The sequence below is a fragment of the Eptatretus burgeri genome, chromosome 13 (assembly GCF_056783735.1).
Source record: "Eptatretus burgeri isolate ZD-2024b chromosome 13, Ebu_testis_v1, whole genome shotgun sequence".
NCBI lineage: Eukaryota > Metazoa > Chordata > Myxini > Myxiniformes > Myxinidae > Eptatretus > Eptatretus burgeri.
In genome coordinates, this window is record NC_140973.1 from 68,854,563 (window position 1) to 68,882,412 (window position 27,850).

Sequence of the window (27,850 nt, forward strand, 5' to 3'; positions counted from 1 at the left end):
CACCTGTAAAATAAACGAAATTTTCATGAAGAAAATTTTAGTTTAAGCAAAGATTTATTATATAAATATGGTGAATACAACATACTGCGATGTTTGTAATCACAAATATAAACATTATAGAAAATGTATATATATATATATATATATATATATATATATATATATATATATATATATATATATATATATATATATATATATATATATATATATATATATATATATATATATATATATATATATATATATATATATATATATATATATATATATATATATATATATATATATATATATATATATATATATATATATATATATATATATATATGTATATATATATATATATATATATATGTATATATATATGTATATATATATGTATATATGTATATATATATATATATATATATATATATATATATATATATATATATATGTATATATATATATATATACATATACATATATATATATGTATATGTATATATATATGTATATATATATATATATATATATGTATATATATATATATACATATATATATACATATACATATATATATATGTATATGTATATATATATATATATATATATATATATATATATATATATATATATATATATATATATGTAAAGACTTGCGGTTGGGAGTACAATCAATTGAATCCATGGTAAATTCTCTCACCTTTGGTTGAACAATGACTCAACGTTTTGATTAATAACATGTGACAAGCAGCATGCATCCTTCAACCATCAAGTCTGATGAAAATGATCACAACATCCCCTTAAATACCCAAAGGTGGGGGGGGGGGTGAGACAAAGCTGGACAACCAATCAATGCACGTATCAGTCACTCACAGATTCTGACTGTTAACAAATTTAAAAACCATTAGCATGTTGACGGATCAAACAACACATTCATGTAAACAAATTGGATTACACCGACAATAGTTGAGACAACATCAGAAAATAATCGGTCACTTTCATTGAAAATAAACTCGATCCTGTGTAATCAAGTGTCCCGTTAAATACATGTAATGAGTAAATTCACAACAGTATCACTATAATGGGCAAACGTGACCATGTGCAGTGAAGAGGTGGGGGTCGGGAGGTCGGGGGAGGGGGATTAGTCTTGACGGAACAGCCAGGAGATGTACTACGTGGACTCCTCATGCAATGTCCAGGATTCCCCGGTGCATTTATACAAGAGAGGTCCAAACACGAAAGGTAAATCCACCGCCTCCTGCGTGATCCATGTGACCGTTTCCTCTGCATGCCAACCCTCCCTAACCCTATCCCATAAAGGTGTTTGTCCTGCCTTGAGCACATGTTTGCCAATGGCAGACCTGTTGGGATAACTGCCCTCAGAGGCCTTGTGATGTTCAGCAATACTCTAGCCTAAGGTCCTCCCTGTGTCTCTCCCACATACTCAACTCCACAACCACAGGGTACCGCATATATCACCACTGCCATGTTCTTCCTTGGTATCTTGTCATTTACCCTCACAAGGGCTTTCTTGAGAGCGAAGACCAGTTTGAAACTTACCCTCACTCCTGCCGCTTTCATTACTCTTCTGATCCTCTGCGATACACCTTGTATAAAAGGCAGAAGTCAAAAACCTCCTGGTTTGTTCTGTCGATCCCAGCCTATTGGGTGGGCCATGTAGGATCGTTCTCCTTCTTGGTAGCAAGCTGTCCGGGTAACCGTTAGGCGTTAGCCCATACACAATGACCGCTACCTTGATTTCAATTCCTGTCATCCATTGGAGCACAAAAGATCGGTGGTACACACCCTCTCAAAAAGAGTACGTGAGATACCATCCTCCATCGAACACAAGTTGAGAGAGGTGGACCATCTTCAGAGTGTTTTTTTGGCTAAAGGTAACCCGGACAGCTTGCTATCAAAAAAGAAAATGATCCTACATATTCAATTCTTAACATTTTCAAGTGATTTTTCCCCATTCGGAGATGGGACCCAAAATGATATACCATATATTGCATGACATTTCAAAAAATTGTGGATGAGTTATGACAAAACTGGGTGGATGAGTTGTGTAGGTGACAAAAACATGCCGATTACATTTTTGTTCAGGCATTCACCATCCTCCTCGGTTTATTTTGTCACATCTTTGTCTTTCCAAATCTTTGTCAATCCTGGCATTGCTGTTCTCCCCAACACTAATCATCTATTAATTTCTCATTGCTGAGAGGATGTAAGTAGTGGGGTACCTCAGGGATCAGTACTCGGATCATTACTATTCATTATTTACATCAACGATTTGGATAATTTGGTAAAGAGTAAGCTTTCCAAATTTGCAGATGACACAAAGCTTGGAGATGAGGTGAATCGCAGAGGGGGTGGTGATCAGATACAGGAAAGTATTGATACTTGCATAGATTGGGCAAAAGACTGGCAGATGTAGTTTAACCTGAGCAAGTGTAAGGTGTTGGGGATGGGAAAGGACAATGAAAATAGAGATTACAGGATGCAAGGGGTAATTTTGGAGCGTATCACACAGGAGAAGGATCTGGGGGTGGTAATAGATACAGGAGGTAAGCAGGCAACACAGGGCCAGTCAGCTTTAGGTAGAGCAAATAGGGTTTTAGGTTGTATTAGGAGGGGGATCAATTATAAATCAAAAGAGGTGGTGTTAATATTGTACAGGAATTTAGTGAGGGCACATCGAGAATATTACGTGCAGTTTTGGTCACCACAGATCAGGAAGGACATAGATGCCATCGAGAGGGTTCAGCGAAGGGCTACTAGATCGATTCCAGGCCTAGCTACACTCAGCTATAAGGAGCGGCTGCAGGAGACAGGGCTTTAAACACGAGAAAGGAAGTGGTTACAAGGAGATATGATAGAGATGTTAAGGGTAATGAAAGGTGAAGATAAAATAAGTGAAGAAGAATTATTCAACAGAGTAGACAGTGACAGAACCAGGGGCCATAGTCTGAGAGTTAAGAAGAGGAGTGTTAAGACGGTAGTAATGCAGGGGACTTTCACTCAGAGAGTAGTTAATGCATGGAATGGTCTCCCTGGAAAGGTAGTGGCAGCAGTAAAAGTAGATAAGTTTAATTTTGAATTAGATAGGTACCTGGAAGTTATGGAGATAGAGGCGTATAGGGATGTTGATTAGACTTTTAGGTAGTTTGAGTATTGATGGGTGATTGTGTGCAGTGCTGTTGGTGGGGGTCTTGATAAGCGGGGTAGTGTGGTTGATGTGTGTTTTTAACCAAGCCCATGCTCCCTCCCCGAGGGGAAGAAAAGGAAAATAAAAATAAAAAAATTACAAAAAATAAAAAAGAACAACAAAAAAAAATACAATTTTTTTTTTTTAATGTCATTAATTAAAAACTTTTTTTTTGCATTTTCTTCCTTGGATCTTGTGTGGATGGGTTGATATGGTGTTCGTGCAGACATGATGGGCTGAATGGCCACCTGTGTTGGATTTATTTGTTCCACATTCTCCACTCAATTCAATCTGAGAACTCAGGAGGATGAAACTTTCCATTCCACATGATCATCTCCCAATCCGAACATGTCGATCTTCTCAGGAGACAAAATTTTAATCTTTTTTCGGTTTAAATCAAGATCAGATTTTTCACTTTTGTTCTTCACTATCTGCAGCAGTTTCATCAAGTCCTCGTTACTTTCTGCCAACAGAGCAGGATCATCAGCATACCTTGGGTTGTTGATAAATCTTCCTCCATGTGGTGTATGGGTGGAGCATGTATTGCATGGGCGGAGCCCCGAGTCACGGATGGTGGTGGTCACGTGGTTGTGGCTTCATATGTCCCGACTCGCTCACTAGGGACTTGTAGCACCAGTAGCGTCAGTAGCAGCATGTGGTATCATTAGTAGTGTCTTGTAGGTCGTGTGCCTGCAGAGTGCATCGAGTGCGCAATAAAGCGGAGCTACGGGCATCCTACGCCCACCCTCTCGCTCGAGGCAATAATGCGGAGTTGTGTTACCCTCCGGCTCGTGTCTGCCTGTTTGCACCTCTGCCACGACACTGCACTCCAATCCTGACTCCAGCCTCCATGTCATCCAAGTTTGATTTCCTCACGATGTACTCACTATACGAATTGAGCAAGTAAGGGGAGAGAATTCCCACCTGTCCGACCCCTTTTTCAATTAAAATCCATTATGTGTCTCCATCCTCTGTTCTTACTGTAGCTTCTTGTTTCGTGTACAAGTTTTTTTTTTATCAGATGTATCAGGTGCTCAGCACAACATCCCCATTTATTTCATCATCATCCCCATCAATTCATGATAAACACAATCGAATGCTTTGCTGTCTATATGTTACTAAAACTCTCATATTGTATGTATGTATGTTCCCGAAATACAGCGAAAACGTAACACGATAGCACAAAAAATTTCGGCCCACATTACTCACCATTCTCCTGCGGTGTGCAGTATCAAGTTTCGTTAAAATCGGGCAACGAAAATTAAAAAAAAAAAAAATTCCCGATTCAGTCAAGTACTCTTCGGGAGAATTTGATCAATGCAAACAACCTCAGCGGTATAGTTTGCTGGAGCTATCTTTTATTTTTTTTTCTTGAAATGATTTATTGAAAAATCAAACATTTAGTAAAGACAAAGAACGATTTATTATTAAGCATAAAATAAACATCGCCATTTTGATCTAATACTTCCGTGTTCATTCATAAATAAAATTGTGTTTAGAAGATTACGCACAATAATTTCTTCGATTTTCTTTTCTCCGTTTTTTTTTCACATTGATGCACAACATCAAGTTTCGGGCTTTGATGGCGAAAGAAAAAAGAGGAATGAAAGAGTGAAGGTGAGCAGTGATTCGTGATTTTGGTAGTTTTACCAGAAGGTGGTTGTTGGTGGACCTTGAGTGTCCTGTGGAAATATGGCGGGGACAAATTGCAGACAGAGCAGGAGGGGCAACACCGGAAAGGAGACGGTAGAAGACAGAAAGACCACCGACCTGCCTGCGGTGAGAGAGTGAGAGGCCCAAAGACTCAGCCTCATCGCAGGAGATACTATTGATCCAAAATGCCTTGGTTTCCACAGCGTGAAGCCGAGAAAGGTGAGAGGCAGGAGCACCAGTCCAGAGGGGAGAGCAGTACTCCATCAGGCTGTGGACTAAAGCTTTGTATGTGGTATGTGGTTTTTGCTCTGTTCACTCGATCATTCCCTCTTGATCAGCTTCCATTCATCTGAAAGGTAGCCAACAACACAGCAATTCATAAACAGGCTGCAAAAACGGATCCTCTCAGCTACAGGCCTATTGACTTGCTTTCAATTATCAGCAATGTAATAGAATTTATCATTGCAGTTGATATCAAATCCTCCCTTTTCACCAACGGCCTGATCTCAGATCATCAGTTTGATTTCAGATGTGGTCATTCTACTTTGGACATGCTTCCTCTACTCTCCCAACAATGGTAGTCCATGAGCCAGACATCAAAAATGAAGTGTTGACTACCAAATTGAGGGACTAAAAGCCACTATGCTTTTCAGTTACCTTGATGTCTGTGGAGTATGGAATCGTGTGATGGACGCTTCTCATGCCCAGCTCAATGGTATTTTGGTGGCCATCTTTAAAAATGGCAGCCACTTTTCAAAGACCTTAATATATATGTCAGTAAATTGGCCATATCTCCACAATGGCTTAACATAAACACATGATGTCACATTCATATGATTCAGTATAAAATTCTGCATCTTTTGTTGTGTATTTTGTTCAGTAATGTTAATTACTTTTTTATTTATGAACACAAATGTTGTGAAAAAGTCAGGTTTTTTGATCATTTTTTTCCACATTTTTTCACCTATCACCATATCTAGCAAAGTTGACTTATTTCAGGGTATTTATGCATGACTTGGCTATTAAACATTAATATTAGTGATATAGAATCCTAATTATACCATTGTTTCACTTTATATAACTAAAAATTGAATCAAATATAACGGCCAATTGCAGTGTTAGTCATGACGTTTGTCCAATAATATCAGTGTAATTTCTGTTCAAGATGCTCACATAAGATGTAACTTATATAGGTAAACATTTCTTACACCTTTTTGGATATGCTCACAGGGTCAATGATGATACCTTTACATTTTCCCCTGCTCAACAGGTCTATATAAAAATATGAACAAGCTACCACTTTTGCAGTATCAGCTGTTTTATATTTTGATTATGTTTCACTACATATTGTACATCTGAATAACATGATATAGACTGTATCATCGTTCATAGAAAGTAAGAATAATTCTAATTGATTTTTATCAGTTATTTTCTTGCATGAAATTAGTTTATTATGGGAATGCTAAACAGCATATTGCCAGAATAGAAAGTACATGTATATGAGATTGCTATTAATAATCGTCTTCACTGTCACACATATCTGCTGCATCCTGGTAGTGGTCATCACTGTCTTCATCAACCATGTTAGCACATTCCATTAGCTTACATGCTGCTGTACACTTGATTCCATTCAACATGCATGTTCATTCTGATGGTCGGCATGCTCGAGTGCATCTGCATGAAATTAGGTCTATGACCATTTCAGGTCTTGGTGAAGTGGTCATCCAGTTGATCATGAGAGATCCGTCCTGACATTTGGCCCAACCATGACCCTTTGTAGGATCTGGAATGGCAGGGGAATTGTCTATGCTCCTCCTCCATATTGCAGCCTGGTAGTTTGCCCAGCGTGTGTGTTGCAGGAGGGTATTTTCACATGGTGGCAGCTGGGCAGAGTCAATTTCCCCTCTGTGGCATTGGAAAATGTCATACTTCCGTTCATTTACTTCATGCACTTTGGAATTTCTGCTGTACAGCTTGCAAGTGAACTCTTGAATGGTAGTAAACACTTCTGAAGACAAATCCCATTGGCTTCCTAGTGAAGTAAATGCATCCCTGTACTTCTCATTTTGGGTGATGAGTTTCAGTCCTTTCAACTTTCCCTGTCCTGCCAGTGCACTCACTGTGTCACAGCCAGTCCAAGGGTGAAGTCCCAAGAGTGCAGTGCACACTTCAAGTCCAAGTGCAGTGGCTCATCGTGAGATGTTGACAAGCCTAAGACGAGTTTTGTTTCTACGCCTTATAAACATTTCACTGTTGATTTGCCTTCACAGACCAAGAGCAATGATGAACACATCTGTGTCATCTGCTATTATGAGTAATGCAGGATAACTCACTGAAGCATGCTTGGCATGTAATAACAGCTGAGTGTCTGCCTCCTCTTGGTCTGATTTAAGAGCTTCTATCTCCTCATGGCTCTCTTGGGTGAACTTGATACATTTTTCACCACATGTGACAAGCATTGCTTTGTTGCAAAGTTGTTGTCTTCGCTTGGGATCTTTCCAGCTGTCCACTAGAAACTGTATCAGGTGGTTCTTACTCTCAGCACAGGCCAATAACGTTCTCCAGTTTTTTATTTTATGTCCTGGTCGTATCTGACTAAAGGTTATTCCTTCCTGTGAACTGCGGTTGACACGTTCAGCAGATTTGATTGAGTGGTCTCTGTACACATCAAATACTACATCAATTCTACTACTTCCATGGCTGGTATGGAGTATCTGTGCTAAAACACGATCAGACAGCTCAGCAAAGGTGTGATTCTCTCCATGCATCTTCTGAATGAGCCCCATTGCATCAATCAGTGTCGCATTTGGTTGAGGAAGTTCTTCAGTGGCTGATACTTTTGTCTCCAGATGCTTTGCAATGACAGCTTTATTGGTTTTCGTCACTGTACCATCACCATTTGCAAGTGCCCATGGCAGAGGACCAAGAGGGTGACACAAAACTTTACACATATGTAGTTTTCTGTTCTGGGCAATGAGGATCATGTTGCCAAACAATCTCCTATCAGCTCTCAAGATTACTTCTTTAGTTGATCCTTTCACTGGCTTCTTATTCACTGAAGAAAACGTTTTCAGCCTAAGTTTTTTCAGTGTGTCATAGAACCCTTCACCCTTCTCAAGTCTCTGCACCCTAAAATTCTGGTAGGTTTCTTCTCCTTTTTCCTGTGCCTTGAAAATGTCATTAGATATTTCAGGAGTGGCCACTGCTCCAGTGGACAGGTTAATGAGATCTGATGGATCCTGATGAAAAGGATTTGACCAACTGTTTTCCAACAGATCAACCATTGATCTAACATCAGACTCATCTCGCTTGATTCGTGAATGCTGTAAATCTGTATGACTAAGTCCTCCACATCTAGCAGATACATGTTCATGCAGTGGCCTCAATGCCATAGCTCGATGTTCAGCTGTAAGATAATACCTGGCAACAGTTCCTGGTTTCAGGCTGAAGCCATATGTTCTTCCTGCAGTCTGGGTGTCCTTATTGACAGTCTCTTCAGTTGTTTGATCCACTGCTATTCGACCAAATGGATTGAAGCTGCTTAGCTGAACTGAAAATCCACCCCCAACAAAGTGAACATACAACTCTGGGCTTGTCTTCTGAAGTTGGCACATCTGGTCTTCTGAAGTTGGCATAATTGGTTTTGTCCATTGCAAAACACCATGGAATTATTTTTCTGATGCATGCAAGATGTCGTTGCCAGTCACCTTCTCTGTCAGCACGAAGAAGCCCAAGCAAAATTTCGATAATTTCCACATATGTCATCCAAAATGCTGCCAATGGGCCTTTGTCAGTTTTCAGAACCTTTAAGTAAGCACTGAATATCTGCAAAATTCTGTTGCATGATTCATCCTTAACTGCAGCATCATAAGTTGCTACACATGTGTCATTACATAGCTTGTGGACTGCCTGGATGGTATGATTCAACTTTTCAAGATCTTCAACATGATTCTCTTCAAGCCAGTGTACAAAGCTTCTCCATATTAACCTCATCATTGCTTCATAGGTGAGTTTGTGGAAACGCACTGCCTGGTTGTACTGCTTTCCTTCAAGGACTTTATTTATAGATCCTTCAGCAATGACTTCTGCTTCTTCAGCCAGGTCACATAGCCCAGCATCTCCAAAGAGCTTTATTGCCAATTATGGACAGAAAGTTGCACATCACATGAAAATTTCCGAGCATCAGAACAATGCTTCCATTTTACCTGGATATTTCCAAGCCACTTCTGTTGCTTTGGCATATAGAGCTTGATCCGTTACTGCTGCTATGTTTTGGAGATGAAGTGGCTTTTTAGATATTTAGTGACTGATACATAATTTCTTGAACAGTTGCCATTTCTGTATCTGGGGCATTTATAGTTGGTAGGTAACCCACAGTTTCTTGTGAAATTACAATATCTCTTCTGGTTTGTATATTAAATCCAGTCCATGAAGCGATCATCTGATTGTCAGTCTCTTGTTACCATGCTATCATCCAAAGGTGATTCTTTTGTGAAGCTGTCAATGCTGCATTATTTTCAGGAAATTCAGTCACTGGTAGTGATGGTGATCCTTCACCCTACATGATGAGATCAGGACGACACATGACCAGATCAAATATAATTTTATTTTGATTACTTTAATACATTTATCTATGAATTAAATATGAAAGCAGCCTCATCCATGGGTTAACATATTGAAAATAAAATTGACTATATTAAACTGTTAAGAAAAGTATTAAAAATGCAAAATTATATGAAAAAATAATTGATAAAAACAATTAATTTTATTGAAAGTAAGTCAAAATATTAGAAAAACCCTACTGAATCGTTGTTAATGAATTATATAGGTCTCCTGAACTGAGATTACAATGTTACAGTGATAATACTGGACAAAAAAGACAACTCATGTGAGATTTGACTGTCGTGTTTATGTTTCAATTCTTTGCTATATGATTTGAAAGAGTGCTAAGATTAGGACTCCTCTTCTTCTTCTTCTTCTTTCGGCTGTTCCCGTTAGGGGTCGCCACAGCGGATCATCCGTATGATCCGCATAGTGATTTGGCACATGTTTTACGCCGGATGCCCTTCCTGACGCAACCCTGGTCGCCTCTTGCGACACAGGGATATGGTACACCTATTTAACCGGGGTATACACCGGCCCAGTATACTGGTACTCATTTCGCCGACCTCGGAAGGATGACAGGCTGAGTCAACCCCCTGGTGTATTAATTCAGTGGCCCAACAGGGCTTGAACTCAGGACCTTTTGGATCCCAAGCCGCTGCCCTAACCACTGCGCCAACACCAGGCTATCCATATCCACCAGATTAGGACTCCATATCACTAATAGTAATGTGAAATAACCGAGCAATGCATACATACCTTTAAATAAGTAAACTTTGATATTTATGGTGATTTTAGGTAAACAAATATGGGAAAAAATGTTACAAAACACCACTTTTTCACAACATTTGTGTTCATAAATAAAAAAGTAATTAACATAACTGAACAAAGTACACAACAAAAGATGCAGAATTTTATACTGAATCATATGAATATGACATCATGTGTTTATGTTAAGCCTTTGTGGAGATATGGCCAATTTTCTGACATATATGAAGGTCATTGAAAAGTGGTGGCCACTTTTAAAGATGGCCGCCAAAATACCATTTAGCTGGGCATGAGAAGCCTCCATCACACGATTCCATACTCCACAGACATCAAGGTAACTGAAAAGCATAGTGGCTTTTAGTCCATCAATTTGGTAGTCAAATCTGGTCTGGCTCATGGACTACAGATGGAAGCCCTTAATCTCAGACATGTGATTAAGGCTGTCTCTCTGGACATATCTCGAGCATTTTATACAGTCTGGCACTCCACCTTGATCTCCAAACTCTCTGATTTTGGCATCCAAGCCCCCCCCCCCTCTCTCTGGGATCACAGACTTCCTCCACTCCCATAATCAGCATGCAGCTCTAAATGGGATCCTCTCATTTCCTCTCCCGGTCAAGGATGTAGTGCCCCAACACAATATCTTGGGCTAAGCCTTGTTCATCATCTTCATCAATGATCTTTCTGATTCCCTGGAAAATCCTGCCTCTCTCTTTGCTGATGATTCCACCCTCTGCCATATCATTTCTCATCCTTCAGAGAGGTAGGAAGCAGCCTCTTCCCTCACTGCAGACCTTGATGGAATCAGGAGCTGCTTAAACACTTGAAATGTCTTTCAACCAAGACAAATCCCACCCACTCATCCTGTCTCTCCGAAAGGGCAATCTGGCAAACCCTCCCATATACTTCCTAAACAAATCACTTGAAGAGGTTAAGTCACTCAAACTTTTGGGCCTCGCCATCAGCCATGATCTTTCTTTGGCAGACCATATTTCCAAGAAGTCCTCCAAAGACAGCCACTGACTGGGCATCCTTTGTCATTCAAGGTCTTTCCTTCATTCGCAGGTCTTTCCTTCTGAACTTCTGACAACATACAAGGCCTTCATTCACAGCTTGATGAAGTACTGCTCTCCCCTGTGGGATAGCACCCCTGCCTCACATTCTGCAGTTATTGATGCAGTGGAAAGCAGGGCCCTCAAAATAATTGCGATCACCTGCAACGAAGCTGAGTATCAAAGCCTGTTCCTTTCACATTGCAGGTAAGTTGGTGGCCACTCGATATTCTACCGTTTCCTTTTTGGTCTTGCACCCTCTGCTCTCTCTTGGCTCTGTCCCTCTAAGGTTTCTGCAGGGCACACATCATCTGCCAGTAACCCTCTTCTTGTTAAATTCCTATAATCTAGGCTCATTGCTGACCTCCACTCATTTGTTCCTCGTTTCTCTTGCCTGTTCAACCAACTTCCCTAGTATGTTCAATCCCATTCTTCACTCCAGGGCTTTAAGACAATTGTTCACCACTACCTCCGGTCATCCTACATCTATAGAACATCCTCACGATATTTTCTTCCCAAAATTATCCCATTCCCAAGCCCTCCCTTTCTACAGGTTATGATGATTTTTCCTCCTCTCCCTCACCAATTTGTATTTATTAGTTGTCGGTTGGTTTGTTCCTTTTCCGTTTCATCACCACTTTCCCCTTCTGTTCTTGATGCGTTTTGTTCAGCTTGTGTGCAGCTCTTGTACTCCCCACATCCTTCTCACTCTCCACTTGATCTCACCCTCACTTCGACACTGCTGTTAGTGTTTTCCCCTCTCGATTTTGTTCCCTTCCATTCTGCTTTTGCCCTTACACAAGCCTCAATCATGTATTAATAAAAAAAAAACAAAGGGTCAGCCATTGTCATCTGCACCCTTCTAAATTCCAAAATGTGTCCTAATATTCCAGGGGAACTGCTTCAGCAGCACAGATTTGTCTCGGTAATGATGCAGCCAACAAGGAAAATTTGCAATCAAATTCCAGTGCAACATGCATTCATTAATAACAATGTACAGTCTTTGCGCACCACTCAAGCCTGCACACACATTGCTGCATTTTCCTTTCTCTTCCAATTTTCTTCTCTTCTGTACTGTCTGTCCTCTTCTTGCCAATTAATATCTGGAATGTTTATAAATGGTTCACCTCCTTGCTTGAATTTTGTCTCCATACTGTCTAATCTTTACTTGTTGCTGTCATTCTGGGATTCTGTAATATGTGCCACTTAACCGTTGTCATCGTGCATTGATTTATTTTGAATGAAGGAGAGCAAACCAAAACAACGGCTTAATGGAACACCATAATTGAAATATAAAGCTCAAAGAATATGACTAACTCCAACCTCAGCTGCAATTGGTATGAGGTGTGTGTGTGTGTGTGTGTGTGTGTGTGTGTGTGTGTGTGTGTGTGTGTGTGTGTGTGTGTGTGTGTGTGTGTGTGTGTGTGTGTGTGTGTGTGTGTCATGAAGCAACCTAATAGAATACCAATTTGAAAAACGAGGAACCATTCCAGCATTTTCCCTCGACATGCCAAAGGTGTCTATTTGTCTTGTTCCTCCATGAGGACAACACCAGCAGCTGCTCTTCTTCTCAAAGATGTAACTCTTGAACATGTGTGGTGAGAGTCCTGCAAATCTAGTAATATTTCTCATAGATCCTTCAGTTACACTGCAGTAATATTTTACCATCCATTTTCCACCAACTATCGTACATGCGGCGGCCTGCCTCAAGTACCAATTGCTTCCAGTTCATGCTTCAACAACCTATCCTCGAATTGACTTCCAGAAATGGTGGTTCAGGGTTTCTACATTTTGATTCACAGAAGCATTCACAAATGATTCACCCCAAACAATATTGTTGTCGAGGTGTTCGGCCATAGCCTCGAAGGAACGACTGCAGGCACATCCCAACAATGCAGAGTACTGTGGAGTGATCGATGTACAATTCCCTTTGCTCTGCATCATGCAGATCTCTCAAGCCCTGCTCTCATCTCCCCCCACCCCCCCCCACCCCTTCATCCCGGCCACACCAATCCCCTTTGTTATTTCACTCATGGATTTTATTTCGTGCACGGTGACCTTTCCACTTTACTGAGATGATTTACATCTTAACGGGTCAAGTCCTCACATTTTATCCCCATCCCTATAATAGATGCCACTGAATTGCTTTTTCATCCGAGTGCTTTCTTGACTGTTCCTTTTGCTTTTAGTCATTCATTGTAGAACTGCTCTTTGTGATGTCATGTTTATATGATTCTCAATTATGATGTTTGTTTTTGCCTCATTCACATTTTAGAATTTTATGAAATCATTACCTGTATGGTAAGTCTAATCAGCACTGATATGGAAGGCATTCTCCATTAAAGGCCTGTTTTGTCTTCATTTCCTCATTCATCATTTATACTATTTATGTGTATGTTCTTCCATTATGCCTTAACAAGTTTGATTTATGCAAACTAAACAAACTCTTCATATAGCCTGGCCCAAACTCAGTGATCAACTCAAATACAATTTCAAAAGAAACAGATGAAAGTTATTCAGAAGAAGAAGAAATGAAATGCTGTCTGGAAGAGAGAACTTATTTACTCTTCTCTACATTTTGCTTATTTCGAGCCCTAGAGGAGGAGAGTAAGTACAGTATTGTATTCCATTGTATATTGCATTGTAAGTGCACACAGGTACAGGTGTTCAATACAATTCCAGGCTCATGATAAAACACAAGTCTTTAAACTATATATGGGTCAATAGATCATCAACCGATGTTTCAGCAGTAATGGATATGTTTGATGGGGATACAGGACAGCCGAGAGGTATGCACAGTCGTCTCTGAGTTGTCTAGCCTGGGTTTGAATCCCACCCTAGCTATTTGGCGAGTTGCTAATTCCTACACAGAACTAGTGGTCTGCTTTGGTGACACAAGAAGATGAAATGATAAAACGGTTTTAGTTATTTGTCATGAAAAACACTGAAATGCTGACGTTGCAGGACTTGCCCTAATTCAAGTCCAAGTCCTGAAATGTCAGCGCTTCTATGAACTGCCGTCCTGGTGATTCACAGGCAAGGAGAGGCATCAATGTGTGTGCCATCCCGAGGATGAATGTTAAACTGTGTGCCACGTCTGCCAGCATTAGTTGATGGATGTTAAAGATCCCACTCCCACGGTATCCTTCACGAAGAGGAGGCGAGTTATCGCTGGCACCCTGAACAAATTGTGACTGCAGCCTGGGACACAGTTGGGGGAGGGGGTGGTTGCCTTCCATAGCCTTTGCTAGGAGGTGAGGGGAGAGGGCAGAAAGTGCCTAATCACACAGATGTGGCTGGTTCATGCACTTTATAGGGTGGCTGGTTCATGTCCTCGTTGTTGAGAGAGATTCAGATGAGATTTGTTACCTGCATAGTCCGTGAGCGTCAGCTGCGGCTGTATGGACATGTGGCTCATTTTCCTGACACTGATCCTGCTCACCAGATTCTATCAGCGAGGGAGTCTCGTGAGTGGAGGAGGCCAACGGGCCGACCACGTGCCTCGTGGTTGCAGCAGGTTGATCGGCATCTCAAGCAGATGGGGATGGGCCTGGCATCTGCCTGGGGGATGGCCAGACGGAGGCCCCTGGAGTACCAGTGGAAAGTGGACGCAGCGATGCGCTGTTCTGGCACATGCTCCCATACCTGACCTCACCTGACACAGATGCCTGAAAAAGTCAGACGATATTGCTGGACGAACAGAAAATGTAGGAGGTTTCTGAAATGCATCACATCCTTTGACTGTCAATAATTTTGGCCTCGAAAGCCTTTCGGAGCCTTGAGGAGGCAGACCTCAACATTTCCTCAAAAGGATTTGCTGATTGCAATTTGTCCTTTATTTAGTGAAAATGAAGTCGAATACTGCAAGTCCTGTACTTACAGAGCCAGAGAGCCGCAAGGTCACCACAGGTAGTGCTGTTCATGCTTGAAAAAATTAAAATCAGTGATCTGTTGGACATACGTACTTCCGATAGTGTTGTTTGCCATAGTTTTCTACTGCTTACATATACAATCGTTGCCAAGAGTCGACTTGTGCTAGTTTTAAGTTACTTTCCTTTATCGGATTTTCTGGAAAATTCTTGAAATGATGTTTTCATGTGCATCTGCTTTATGCACTTCACAGTTTGCAAAAATAGTGTAAAAAATATTCGTTCATGGCAAGCGTGACGCGAGTGAAATGTCCACGAGATCAGACTTCCTGCATTGCTGAAAAAGACAGCTAAGACGTGGGGGAAACTGATCATGAGCAAACGGTCAAGTTTGTGTTCATTTCGACCATGATCAGGTCATGCCTGAAGGACATACCATAGGAGATCCAAAATGTTTTGTTTGGAACAACTGTGCGAAACCTGTGATTCAGCGCAACAATGCATCTATTATCAAATGGTCCACGACTGCTGATAGCACAACTCTGCAGCCACCACTCTCAACCGCTCTACTTCCAATAACTCGCACCATTCCTTGCAGCTCTGAAACGGTGCTCAGCACCAAACTTGACAATTGGGACCCCACGACGGAGCGATTTGGGTCTTGTGACTTGGAGCGGCGAGTCCCCGATGTTAACAGTGACATCACGATAGATTCAACACAATGGTCTTCGAAGAAATCCACTGGAAGTACATTAATTGCCAAATGATCATGAAAAGGACTAAATTAATAAGAAGAGTAAAAGCAAAAAACCCCTCTTTCAGATCAAATTCCTTTAAAGTCAATCACTCTTAGATATCAATCCACTATTCTTCAGTGTGTGTGTGTTTTTTTTTTAAAGTCACTGATTGCGGTGTTGTGCTAACAATGAACGGAGGGTGCCATATGATATTGTAAGTTGTACTGTATGTATGTATGTAAGTACAGAGTGGTCACAAATCCCTATGCACGCAGTTAGAATTTACCTGAAGGCCTTGCTCCATTCTCCACACAAATTTGAATTTTTCTCCATGTTCTTCTTGACATCCTCTTCCATATTAAGAGTTGGAGGTCATAAAAGCAGCCCCTGACAGCTATTTTGGGGTCTTCAACTGTCAAGAATCAGCTGTCCTGCTATCTTCAGCTATTCTGCAAAGAATCAGCTACATTCGGCTATTCTGCTATCTTCAGGTATCCTGCTATCTTCAGTTATCCTGATAAGAATCAGCTATCTTCAGTTATCCTGCTATCTTCAACTATCCTGCTATTTTCAGCTGTATTGCTATCTTCAGCTATCCTGATAATCAGCTATTTTCAGCTATCCTGATAAGAATCAGCTATCTTCAGTTATCCTGCTAAGAATCAGCTATCTTCAGCTATCTTCAGCTATCCTGCTATCTTCAGCTATCCTGCTATTCTCAACTGTCCTGCTATCTTCAGCTATCCTGCTATGTTCAGCTCTCCTGATAAGAATCTGCTATCTTTAGCGCTCCTGCTATCTTCAATTATCCTGAGAAGAATCAGCTATCTTTAGCTATCCTGCTATCTTCAGCTATCCTGATAAGAATCAGCTATCTTTAGCTATCCTGCTATCTTCAGCTATCCTGATAAGAATCAGCTATATTTGGCTATCCTGCTATCTTCAGCTATCCTCCGATCTTCAGCTATCCTGCACTCTTCAGTTATCCTGATAAGAATCTGCTATCTTTAGCTATCCAGCTATCTTCAGTTATCCTGTTTTTTCAGCTATCCTGATAAGAATCAGCTATCTTCAGTTGTCCTGCTATCTTCAGCTATCCTGATAAGAATCAGCGATCTTCAGTTATCCTGATAAGAATCAGCGATCTTCAGTTATCCTGATAAGAATCAGCTATCTTCAGTAATCCTGATAAGAATCAGCAATCTTCAGCTATCCTGATAAGAATCAGCTATCTTCAGCTATCCAGATAAGAATCAGCTATCTTCAGTTATCCTGATAAGAATCAGCTATCTTCAGTTATCCTGATAAGAATCAGCTATCTTCAGCTATCCTGATAAGAATCAGCTATTATGAGCCATCTTCAGTTATCCTGCTATCTTTAGTTACACTGATAAAAATCAGCTATCTTTAGCTATCCTATCTTCAGCTATCCTGCTATTTTCAGCTATCCTGATAAGAATCAGCAATCATCAGCTGTCCTGCTATCTTCAGTTATCCTGATAAGAATCAGCTATCTTTAGCTGTCCTGATAAGAATCAGCTGTCCTGCTATCTTCAGTTATCCTGCTATCTTCAGCTATCGTCAGTTATCCTGATAAGAATCAGATATCTTTAGCTATCCTGATAAGAATCAGCTATCATCAGCTATCCTGCGATCTTCAGTTATCCTGCTAAGAATCAGCTATCTTCAGCTGTCCTGCTAAGAATCAGTTATCTTTAGCTATCCTGATAAGAATCAGCTATCCTGCTATCTTCAGTGATCCTGCGAAGAATCAGCTATCTTCTGCTATCCTGATAAGAATCAGCGACCGTCAGCTATCCGGCTATCTTCAGCTATCCTGCTATCTTCAGCTAGCCTGCTATCTTAAACTATCCTGATAAGAATCAGCTGTTTTCAGCTATCCTGCTACCTTCAGCTATCCTGCTATTTTAAACTATACTGATAAGAATCATTTATCCTCAGCTATCCTGCTATCTTCAGTTATTTTGCTATCTTTGGTTATCCTGATAAAAATCAGCTATCTTCAGCTATCCTATCTTCAGCTATCCTATCTTCAGCTATCCTATCTTCAGCTATCCTGCTTTTTTCAGCTATCCTGATAAGAATCAGCTATCTTCAGCTAACATGCTATCTTCAGTTATCCTGATAAGAATCAGCTATCTTCAGCTATCCTGCTTTTTTCAGTTATCCTGATAAGAATCAGCTATCTTCAGCTATCCTGCTTTTTTCAGTTATCCTGATAAGAATCAGCTATCTTCAGCTATCCTGATAAGAATCAACTATCTTCAGCTATCCTGATAAGAATCAGCTGTCTTTAGCTATACTGCTATCTTCAGCTATCCTGATAAGAATCAGCTATCTTCAGCTATCCTGCTAAGAATCAGCTATATTTGGCTATCCTCCTATCTTCAGCTATCCTGCACTCTTCAGTTATCCTGATAAGAATGTTATCTTTAGCTATCCAGCTATCTTCAGTTATCCTGTTTTTTCAGCTATCCTGATAAGAATCAGCTATCTTCAGTTATCCTGATAAGAATCAGCAATCTTCAGCTATCCTGATAAGAATCAGCTATCTTCAGCTATCCAGATAAGAATCAGATATCTTCGGTTATCCTGATAAGAATCAGCTATCTTCAGTTATCCTGATAAGAATCAGCTATCTTCAGCTATCCTGATAAGAATCAGCTATATTCAGCTATTCTGATAAAATCAGCTATCTTTAGCTATCCTGCCATCTTCAGTTATTCTGATAAGAATCAGCCATCATCATGTGTCCTGCTCTCTTCAGCTATCCTGCTTTTTTCAGTTATCCTCAGAAGAATCAACTATCTTCAGCTGTCCTGATAAGAATCAGCTATCTTTAGCTATCCTGAAAAGAATCAGCTGTCATCAGCTGTCCTGCTATCTCCAGTTATCCTGCTATCTTCAGTTATCCTGATAAGAATCAGCTATCTTTAGCTATCCTGATAAGAATCAGCTTTCATGAGCTATCCTGCTATCTTCAGTTATCCTGCTAAGAATCAGCTATCTTCAGTTATCCTGCTATCTTCAGTTATCCTGCTAAGAATCAGCTGTCTTTAGCTATCCTGCTAAGAATCAGCTATCTTCAGCTATCCTGATAAGAATCCGCTACCTTCAGCTATCCGGTTATCTTCAGCTATCCTGCAATCTTCAGCTATCCTGATAAGAATCAGCGACCTTCAGTTATCCTGCTATCTTCAGCTATCCTGCTATGTTAAACTATCCTGATAAGAATCAGCTATCTTTAGCTATCCTGCTATCATGAGCTATCCTGCCATCTTAAACTCTCCTGATAAGAATCAGCTATCATCAGCTATCCTGATATCTTCAGTTATTCTGCTATCTTTAGTTATCCTGATAAAAATCAGCTGTCTTGAGCTATCCTATCTTCAGCTATCCTGCTTTTTTCAGCTTTCCTGATAAGAATCAGCTATCATCAGCTATCCTGCTATCTTCAGTTATCCTGATAAGAAACAGCTATCTTTCACGATCTTGATAAGAATCAGCTATCTTCAGCTATCCTGATAAGAATCAGCTATCTTTTGCTATCCTGCTATCTTCAGCTATCCTGATAAGAATCAGCTATCTTCAGTTATCCTGCTAAGAATCAGCTACCTTCAGCTATCATGCTATCTTCAGCTATCCTGCTGTCTTAAACTATCCTGAAAAGAATCAGCTATCTTCAGCTATCCTGCTGTCTTCAGCTATCCTGTTATCATGAGCTATCCTACTATCTTAAACTATCCTGATAAGAATCAGCTATCATCAGCTATCCTGATATCTTCAGTTATTCTGCTATCTTTAGTTATCCTGATAAAAATCAGCTGTCTTTAGCTATCCTATCTTCAGCTATCCTGCTTTTTTTCAGCTAACCTGAGCAGAATCAGCTATCTTCAGCTATCCTGATAAGAATCAGCTATCATCACCTGTCCTGCTATCTTCAGTTATCCTGATAAGAAACAGCTATCTTTCGCGATCTTGATAAGAATCAGCTATATTTGGCTATCCTGCTATCTTCTGCTATTCTCCTATCTTCAGCTATCCTGCTATCTTCAGTTATCCTGATAAGAATCTGCTATCTTTAGCTATCCAGCTATCTTCAGTTATCCTCCTTTTTTCAGCTATCCTGATAAGAATCAGCTATCTTCAGTTATCCTGCTATCTTCAGCTGTCCTGATAAGAATCAGCTATCATCAGTTATCCTGATAAAAATCAGCTGTCCTGCTATCCTCAGTTATCCTGATAAGAATCAGCTATTATCAGCTATCCTCCTATCTTCAGCTATCCTGATAAGAATCAGCTATCTTCAGTTATCCTGATAAGAATCAGCTATCTTCACTTATCCTGATAAGAATCAGCTATCTTAAACTCTCCTGCTATCTTCAGTTCTCCTGATAAGAATCAGCTATCTTCAGCTATCCTGATAAAAATCAGATATCTTTAGCTATCCTGCGATCATCAGCTATCCTGATAAGAATCAGCTATGCTGATAAGAATCAGCTATCATCAGCTATCCTGCTATCTTCAGTTATCCTGATAAGAATCAGCTATCATCAGCTATCCTACTATCTTCAGCTATCCTGATAAGAATCAGCTATCTTCAGTTATCCTGATAAGAATCAGCTATCTTCAGCTATCCTGAAAATAATAAGCTATCTTTCGCTATCCTGTTATCTTCAGCTATCCTGATAAGAATCAGCTATCATCAGCTATCCTGCTATCTTTAGTTATCCTGATAAGAATAAGCTATCTTCAGTTATCCTGCTATCTTCAGCTATCCTGATAAGAATCAGCTATCTTCAGTTATCCTGATAAGAATCAGCTATCTTCAGCTATCCTGATAAAAATCAGCTATCTTCAGCTATCCTGATAAAAATCAGCTATCTTCAGCTATCCTGCTAGGAATCAGTTATCTTCAGCTATCCTGATAAGAATCAGCTATCTTCAGTTATCCTGATAAGAATCAGCTATCTTCAGTTATCCTGCTATCTTCAGTTATCCTGATATCTTCAGCTATCCTGATAAGAATCAGCTATCTTCAGCTATCCTGATAAAAATCAGCTATCTTCAGCTATCCTGCTAGGAATCAGTTATCTTCAGCTATCCTGATAAGAATCAGCTATCTTCAGTTATCCTGCTATCTTCAGTTATCCTGATATCTTCAGCTACCCTGCTGTCTTCAGTTATCCTGATAAGAATCAGCTATCTTCAGCTATCCTGATAAGAATCAGCTATCTTGATACAAATCAGCTATCTTCAGCTATCCTGATTGGAATCAGCTGTCTTCAGCTATCCTGCTATCTTCAGTTATTCTGATAAGAATAAGCTATCTTCAGTTATCCTGCTATCTTCAGCTATCCTGATAAGAATCAGCTATCTTCAGTTATCCTGATAAGAATCAGCTATCTTCAGTTATCCTGATAAAAATCAGCTATCTTCAGCTATCCTGATAAAAATCAGCTATCTTCAGCTATCCTGATAAAAATCAGCTATCTTCAGCTATCCTGCTAAGAATCAGTTATCTTCAGTTATCCTGCTATCTTCAGTTATCCTGATATCTTCAGCTACCCTGCTGTCTTCAGTTATCCTGATAAGAATCAGCTATCTTCAGCTATCCTGATAAGAATCAGCTATCTTGATACGAATCAGCTATCTTCAGCTATCCTGATTGGAATCAGCTGTCATCAGCTATCCGGCTATCTTCAGTTATTCTGATAAGAATAAGCTATCTTCAGTTATCCTGCTATCTTCAGCTATCCTGATAAGAATCAGCTATCTTCAGTTATCCTGATAAGAATCAGCTATCTTAAGTTATCCTGATAAAAATCAGCTATCTTCAGCTATCCTGATAAAAATCAGTGATCTTCAGCTATCCTGCTAAGAATCAGCTATCTTCAGCTATCATGATAAGAATCAGCTATCTTCAGTTATCCTGATAAGAATCAGCTATCTTCAGTTATCCTGCTATCTTCAGTTATCCTGATAAGAATCAGCTATCTTCAGCTATCCTGATAAGAATCAGCTATCTTGATAAGAATCAGCTATCTTCAGCTATCCTGATTGGAATCAGCTGTCATCAGCTCTCCTGCTATCTTCAGTGATCCTGATAAGAATCAGCTATCTTTAGCTATCCTGCTATCTTTAGTTATCCTGATAAGAATCAGCTATCTTTACCTATCCTGTTATCTTCAGCTATCCTGCTATTTTCAGCTCTCCTGATAAGAATCAGCTATCTTCAGCTATCCTGATAAGAATCAGCTATCCTGCTATCTTCAGTTATCCTGATAAGAATCAGCTATCTTCAGATATCCTGATAAGAATCAGCTATCTTTAGCTATCCTGCGATCTTCAGCTATCCTGATAAGAATCAGCTATCTTTTGCTATCCTGCTATCTTCAGCTATCCTGCTATCTTGATTTATCCTGATAAGAATCAGCTATCTTCAGCTATCCCGCATCAAGATGGTGCACCAGCACATTCTGCTCTCACAGTAAGAGAATATCTCATTGACAAATTCAGTGGACGATGGATTGGATGTGTATCTGAGATAGTGTGGCCTCCTCAAAGTCTGAACTTAACAACATGTGACAACTTGCTTTGGGGCATTGTGAAAGAGGAAATTTCTCATCTCTGCCTAACAATGGCTGAAGACCTCAAAACAGCTGTCAGGGGCTGCTTTTATGACCTCCAACCTTCAACATGGAAGATGTCCAGAAGAACATGGAGAAAAATTCAAATTTGTGCGGAGAATGGAGGGAAGCATACAGATAAATTCTAAGTGAATTATAACTGCAAGCTTAGGGACTTTGTGGCCACTCTGTGGAGTGTGTACGCTATTAGCGATAGTGAATGAAAGCACGCATGTACTCGTCTTGCACGCAAACCTGACTAGAGGTGTCTTCTTCTCTTCTTTTCCCCACTCAAAGAAGTTCTTCCCCTTTCCTCCCCCCTTGCCATTTTACCACTCAGTCCCTGCCCGCAGCCATGTGGCATTATCATGCTGCGTACAAAAGAAGAAGAAGAAGAAGAATGACAAGAAGAAGTTATAGTTGATGTTTCAGGAGCTTATCACAACACAGAAGTGTCAACTTTCCATTGTGATTATCATCTGCAATCATAGTACTGTTCACAAACATGAAACCGTTTCACAGACCACGTGGAAAGAGGATGTTTCAAAATACGCAATCCTGCAGTACAATGCAAATGCTGCTGAAACTTATCCACATATACTTACCTTTCATCTTGAAACGTAAAAATACGGTACTTTCTGGAAGAATAAGGTATTTCCAGTGATATGGAGTCCTTTCCCAAAGAAAGACCAACTATAACGTAATTGTGGTTACAGAAAGACCTTAACCAGGATTTTAATTTTTTTATTTCAGATCATTCAGGACAGCCACCTCAATAATGAGGGTCCGTGAATCGTGCCAAGACGAAAGAACAAAACAGCTTGTGTAAAGATCTCGTGGTACATCACAGCATCATCGGGTTAACTTAGTGACAGCAATTTTTGCAGAAAACCCTCTTCTGGACACAATGTGCAAATCAAAATCAATGCCAAATGGTGTTGTTTTGGTACAGCGAAGGACAGGAATGTGGTGATGCAGGAGCATAGTTTCAGTTTTGGATATTTATATCGAGGTAAGTAGACCATCACAGCACGGGATGCATGCATGAAGGTGTTGAATGAATCAACATGCTTGGAAGTTCCAGGGGTATGGATATGCATTAGGGCAGCATTGTATTACAAGTACATCAAACGAAATAAACACTGGAGGTAAATAATACAAGTTCACTTTAACACTAAAATTAATATTAGTACGTATTTGAAAATGTTCATTCACTTTCTCTCCGTGTTTGCCAGGATTTGTGTCCTTTTGGAGCACGGCTATTAGCCCGCTAAGGGGAATGGAAAACCTCCCTGTGGAAGAGGCCGTTACTGAATGGTAAGACGTGCATCGAGGCACCTGGCAGTGAACAGATGTGACGGGCATAGAGCTTGGTGGGCAATGAATAATTGATCAGCTCAAGACTTCAACAAGGCTCGTTAATAACATCCTTCAAATTCATTAGAGAGCGGTGGAAAGAGTTCAGACTGCAGAACGCCTATTGTTTACCATAACAATCAGGAACACTCAATCTTCCATGAGCTTATTTCACAAACACCCTGAAACATATGCAAACTAAAACTAAATTAAAGCATCATCAGCAACATAACACTTTAATATTCAAGTGTCAAACTAATACAACCGGTGCTCACAGGAGTGGTTAGGCCTGCCGCAGGTATTCAACAGGTAATTGTTGTCCATTGCAGAGAGCAAGTCTATTTGCTCAAAGGCATGGACAAGCTAAGAGTATTCTGTGATATCTGGGACCACATCACAGAAATGATGGAACATGAAAGAAGAGTTGAGTTTAATAATTGTTTAAAAACACAAACTCGAAGCAACAGCAAAGCAAAAAGAGATCAATAGCCACAGATTCCACAAACATGACTGGGAAATGACATAAAACAAACAATCAAAAAACGAAAACAATCCATAAACCATGAAAAGAATGTTAAATAAATAAAAAATATCACCCAATGTCATCTTATGGATCACGATGGATGAACTTATTAACAAACTTGAACTCTGAATAAAAGAACAAACCACCACCATTGCCAATGTTCCCTTCTTTGTTCACATGCAGCACAAGGCTGTGGGGTGGCATCATTGGCTGAGGGTGCAGCAGCTGTGCCACTGATGCAGTGCCCTCTGGTGGTTATGGACAAAATTTGGAATGTGGCCCTGGTGCTAGCAATGGCTCACCCACTCTTCATGAGGGACACCATGGAATCTTTCGTGTTCACCAACAAATGCTGACAGACAGGGCACCCAGTTTAACATCCACCAGAAGGACAGCAAGCACATCGACAAATCAGCCAGTGAAACACTCGGATGACAGCTTATAGCTGGGTCAGGATTCAAATACAGGCTCAGCAGCTTAGAGGCGAGTGTACATACCTATAGGCCATCTTGTCAGCCCACCCATGTTCCCTCTACAAGGCATTTCAAGCAAGACATTAGTTTTCCATCAGTCACTGATGTGTGATCCATTAATAAATTACCAAAATATTCACAAAACTACAAATCAGGAAACCTGTCAGCAAGAGCTTGGAAAACTAGTCTCATTGCCAAATGACTCAAAACACGAATCCTGTTGTCCATGACAGATAATCATCAATTTGACTTTCTGTCAAAGGTTTCCACCAAAAACTACCATCAAATGCTGCCAAAGTGGACTTGTCATCTGATGTTGATGGCACCGTCGTGTTCCTAAAATGAACTGCGAGAAATGGACATTATGCATGCAATTTGTTGTCTTAAGGCAACTTCCAATTTACCTTGAACAGATTCTGCCTTCAGTAAAAAAAACACACGACAGTGATTTATTTTCCCCAAATACAGAACGATTATGACCAGAGACATCAGATTATCACAAAGCAGTTGATTTTCACCAATTATTTAAGAAATAAATATTCAACACAAAACCCATTCCCCCTCCCCTCCATTTTCACATCCTCTGCATGAGAATATATATATATATATATATATATATATATATATATATATATATATATATATTTGTACATACATAAATATGTGTGTATATGGCTATTATACATCATCATCAACAACTACCTCTTTATCTTTTTCAACAGCCTCTATTGATCCAGCCATATTGTGAGGTTGAACATGGTAAAAGTCTTCAGCCCAGGTCTTTTTCACAAACTGGCGATTTCTTCTTTGTTGGTATGCCACACAAGGTTGCAGGGTAGCATAATTGGCTAAGGGTGTGGTTGTGACTCTGATGCAATGCTCTTTGCTGGTAAGGGCAGGAATCTGTAATTTGTTCATGGTGCTGACGATAACTCGCCGACTCTTCAGCAAATACAAAGGGGTATTTTTAAACATCTACCAGATAATACCAGCAGATGCGACACCCGGTTAAACATCCATCCGAGGCACAGCACAATGTGTGATGAAACACTCTCTCCATTTTGATAATTTGTCGTCGGGTCGGGAATTGAACCCAGATTCGACAGCTAAAAGATAAGTGTGCTACCTCTGCACTATCCTGTCAGATAAAGTATGGGTAGATTATGAATGAGGAAAATAACAGTGTTAAGACAAATGAGTGCACTGATTGAAGTCCAAAGTATTTCACCAATTGTTCAACTTTGTCATCCAAACTTTAAGGGTTCAACAATCCTTATCAACCTGATCAATCACTCAAAGTCAATCTATTAGAGAAACCGATGAGGTCTGACAAACGTAATTTTAAATATAATTGGAATCGTTGAGAGTGAAAAAAATAATATGAAGAAAACTTGAGGCAACATAGGAGGAAGAAGGGAGCAAAAATTTCAAACCACATCGTCCAGGACCTCCTCATAACTGACATTTTCTGTTCCAATGCTCTTTTCATGACGGCGGACGTTCGGTGAACGGAGGAAACAAGACCGTGCACGAGATGCAAAACTCTCTCCCGATTGTTTGTATCTCATCCGTATTTGATTACATCAAAACGAACCGGAGCCAACACATGCCAAACATCAGACAGATTATCCCCTGAACATGTTAAAAACGATCGACCATTTGCATATTTGGTCCACACCGAAATTCACTCTTATCTATTTTCTAAAATGAGAAACAGGTGTTATCAGATATCTATCACACAATTTTCATTGTAAAGTAAAATACATATATTATGTATGTACAAACATATATATATATATATATATATATATATATATATATATATATATATATATATATATATATATATATATATATATATATATATATATATATATATATATATATATATATATATATATATAGTTACGGCTGTGGAAATTTGCAATACACCAGAAAGGTCCTTAGGTTAGATATATCGATATGTGTAGTTAGTCCACACCCGTTGTTTAGAGGGAATATGTGTGATTCATCCAGGCTGCGATGCTTTGAGTTAGCTGTTTTTCTCTCTCTATCGTTATTTTGGACCAATAATCCCCCAACAACTCAAACACCGCCACCCACCTTCGCCTCTTTACCTCCACAACTCCAGCCGCAAACATCGCTTCACCTCCATTCTCAAACGACGCCCGCCAACAACCAAACCACCACCGCAAACCCCCCACCACCTTCGCCTTTCTCCTTCCACAACTGCCAACCAGACCACCTGCCAACACCGAACGTCGTGCTGTCCAGGGCCCGTTCGGTGATTGTGACCGAACGCGTCGAGCCGCGAGTACAAATGGATGCCTTTACAGGAGGGAAATCGGATCAGGAGAGGCTCACGACCCTTTTTGCCTGACCAATGGCTAAACGTCGGGTGGTGTGGCCCCACCCCCAAGCACGATGCATGTGGACTCCTTTTAGGAGGGAATTCGGATCAGGAGAGGCTCACGCCTCTTTTTGCGTGACCAATGGCTAAATGTCAGGTGCCGTGGTCCCGCCTCCAAGCGCATTTTGATCCGCGAATTAGCATACACGCTCCTCCCCAGGTCTATAAAGACGCGAGCACAAGGCGACTCGTGTAGAGAGAGTGTTGGGTTGTGCTGAGCTGTGCGGTGCTGTGCTGGCTGGGCTGGTCGAGTGAAGACGAAGGTCGTCGTTGAGGTTGTCGATGCCGGGTCGAGGGACGAGTCGCGGAGTGAAGCAGGGACGCGGAAGAGGACTCAGGGGTGAGAGTTCGCCGGAGTCGGTGCGATCCCGCGACCCCGCGAGCGGGACGGAGCGTCCACCATTCCCCTCTCCCGACCCTGAGCATCAATAATTCCCCCCCCCATCCACGCTGAGATAGCGCCGGTAACCCCGTCCATTCCCCAACCCAACCGTGGTGCCAACCAACACGTGCCTACGCAATGCACGCCAAAGGAGATCACCGACCATACCAGGGGCACGG

General features: G+C 40.4%; 1 protein-coding gene and 1 long non-coding RNA gene across 6 annotated transcripts in view; one reads left to right on the top strand and one right to left on the bottom strand.

The window, feature by feature from the left end:
• Positions 1-3,962: 3,962 nt before the first annotated feature.
• LOC147014713 (uncharacterized) overlaps positions 3,963-27,850 on the top strand; it is a 64,095-nt gene continuing 40,207 nt past the window's right edge. The window contains exons 1-2 of one of the 2 annotated variants that reach the window (XR_015050879.1): positions 3,972-4,099; positions 23,763-23,844. This is a non-coding gene — a long non-coding RNA (uncharacterized LOC147014713). Of the gene's footprint in view, positions 4,100-23,762; positions 23,845-27,850 lie in introns of both variants that reach the window. The other variant, XR_015050878.1, reaches the window with a different exon arrangement.
• The window catches only part of LOC147014714 (uncharacterized), a 91,850-nt gene continuing 68,092 nt past the window's right edge, over positions 4,093-27,850 (bottom strand). For all 4 annotated transcript variants that reach the window (XR_015050875.1, XR_015050877.1, XR_015050876.1 and 1 more), the window contains one exon: positions 4,093-5,198. Coding sequence is in view for 1 of the 4 variants with exons in the window: in XM_085852859.1 (XP_085708985.1) it covers positions 5,170-5,198 (29 nt within the window). In the remaining 3 variants the exon portion in view is untranslated. The remainder of the gene's footprint in view (positions 5,199-27,850) is intronic.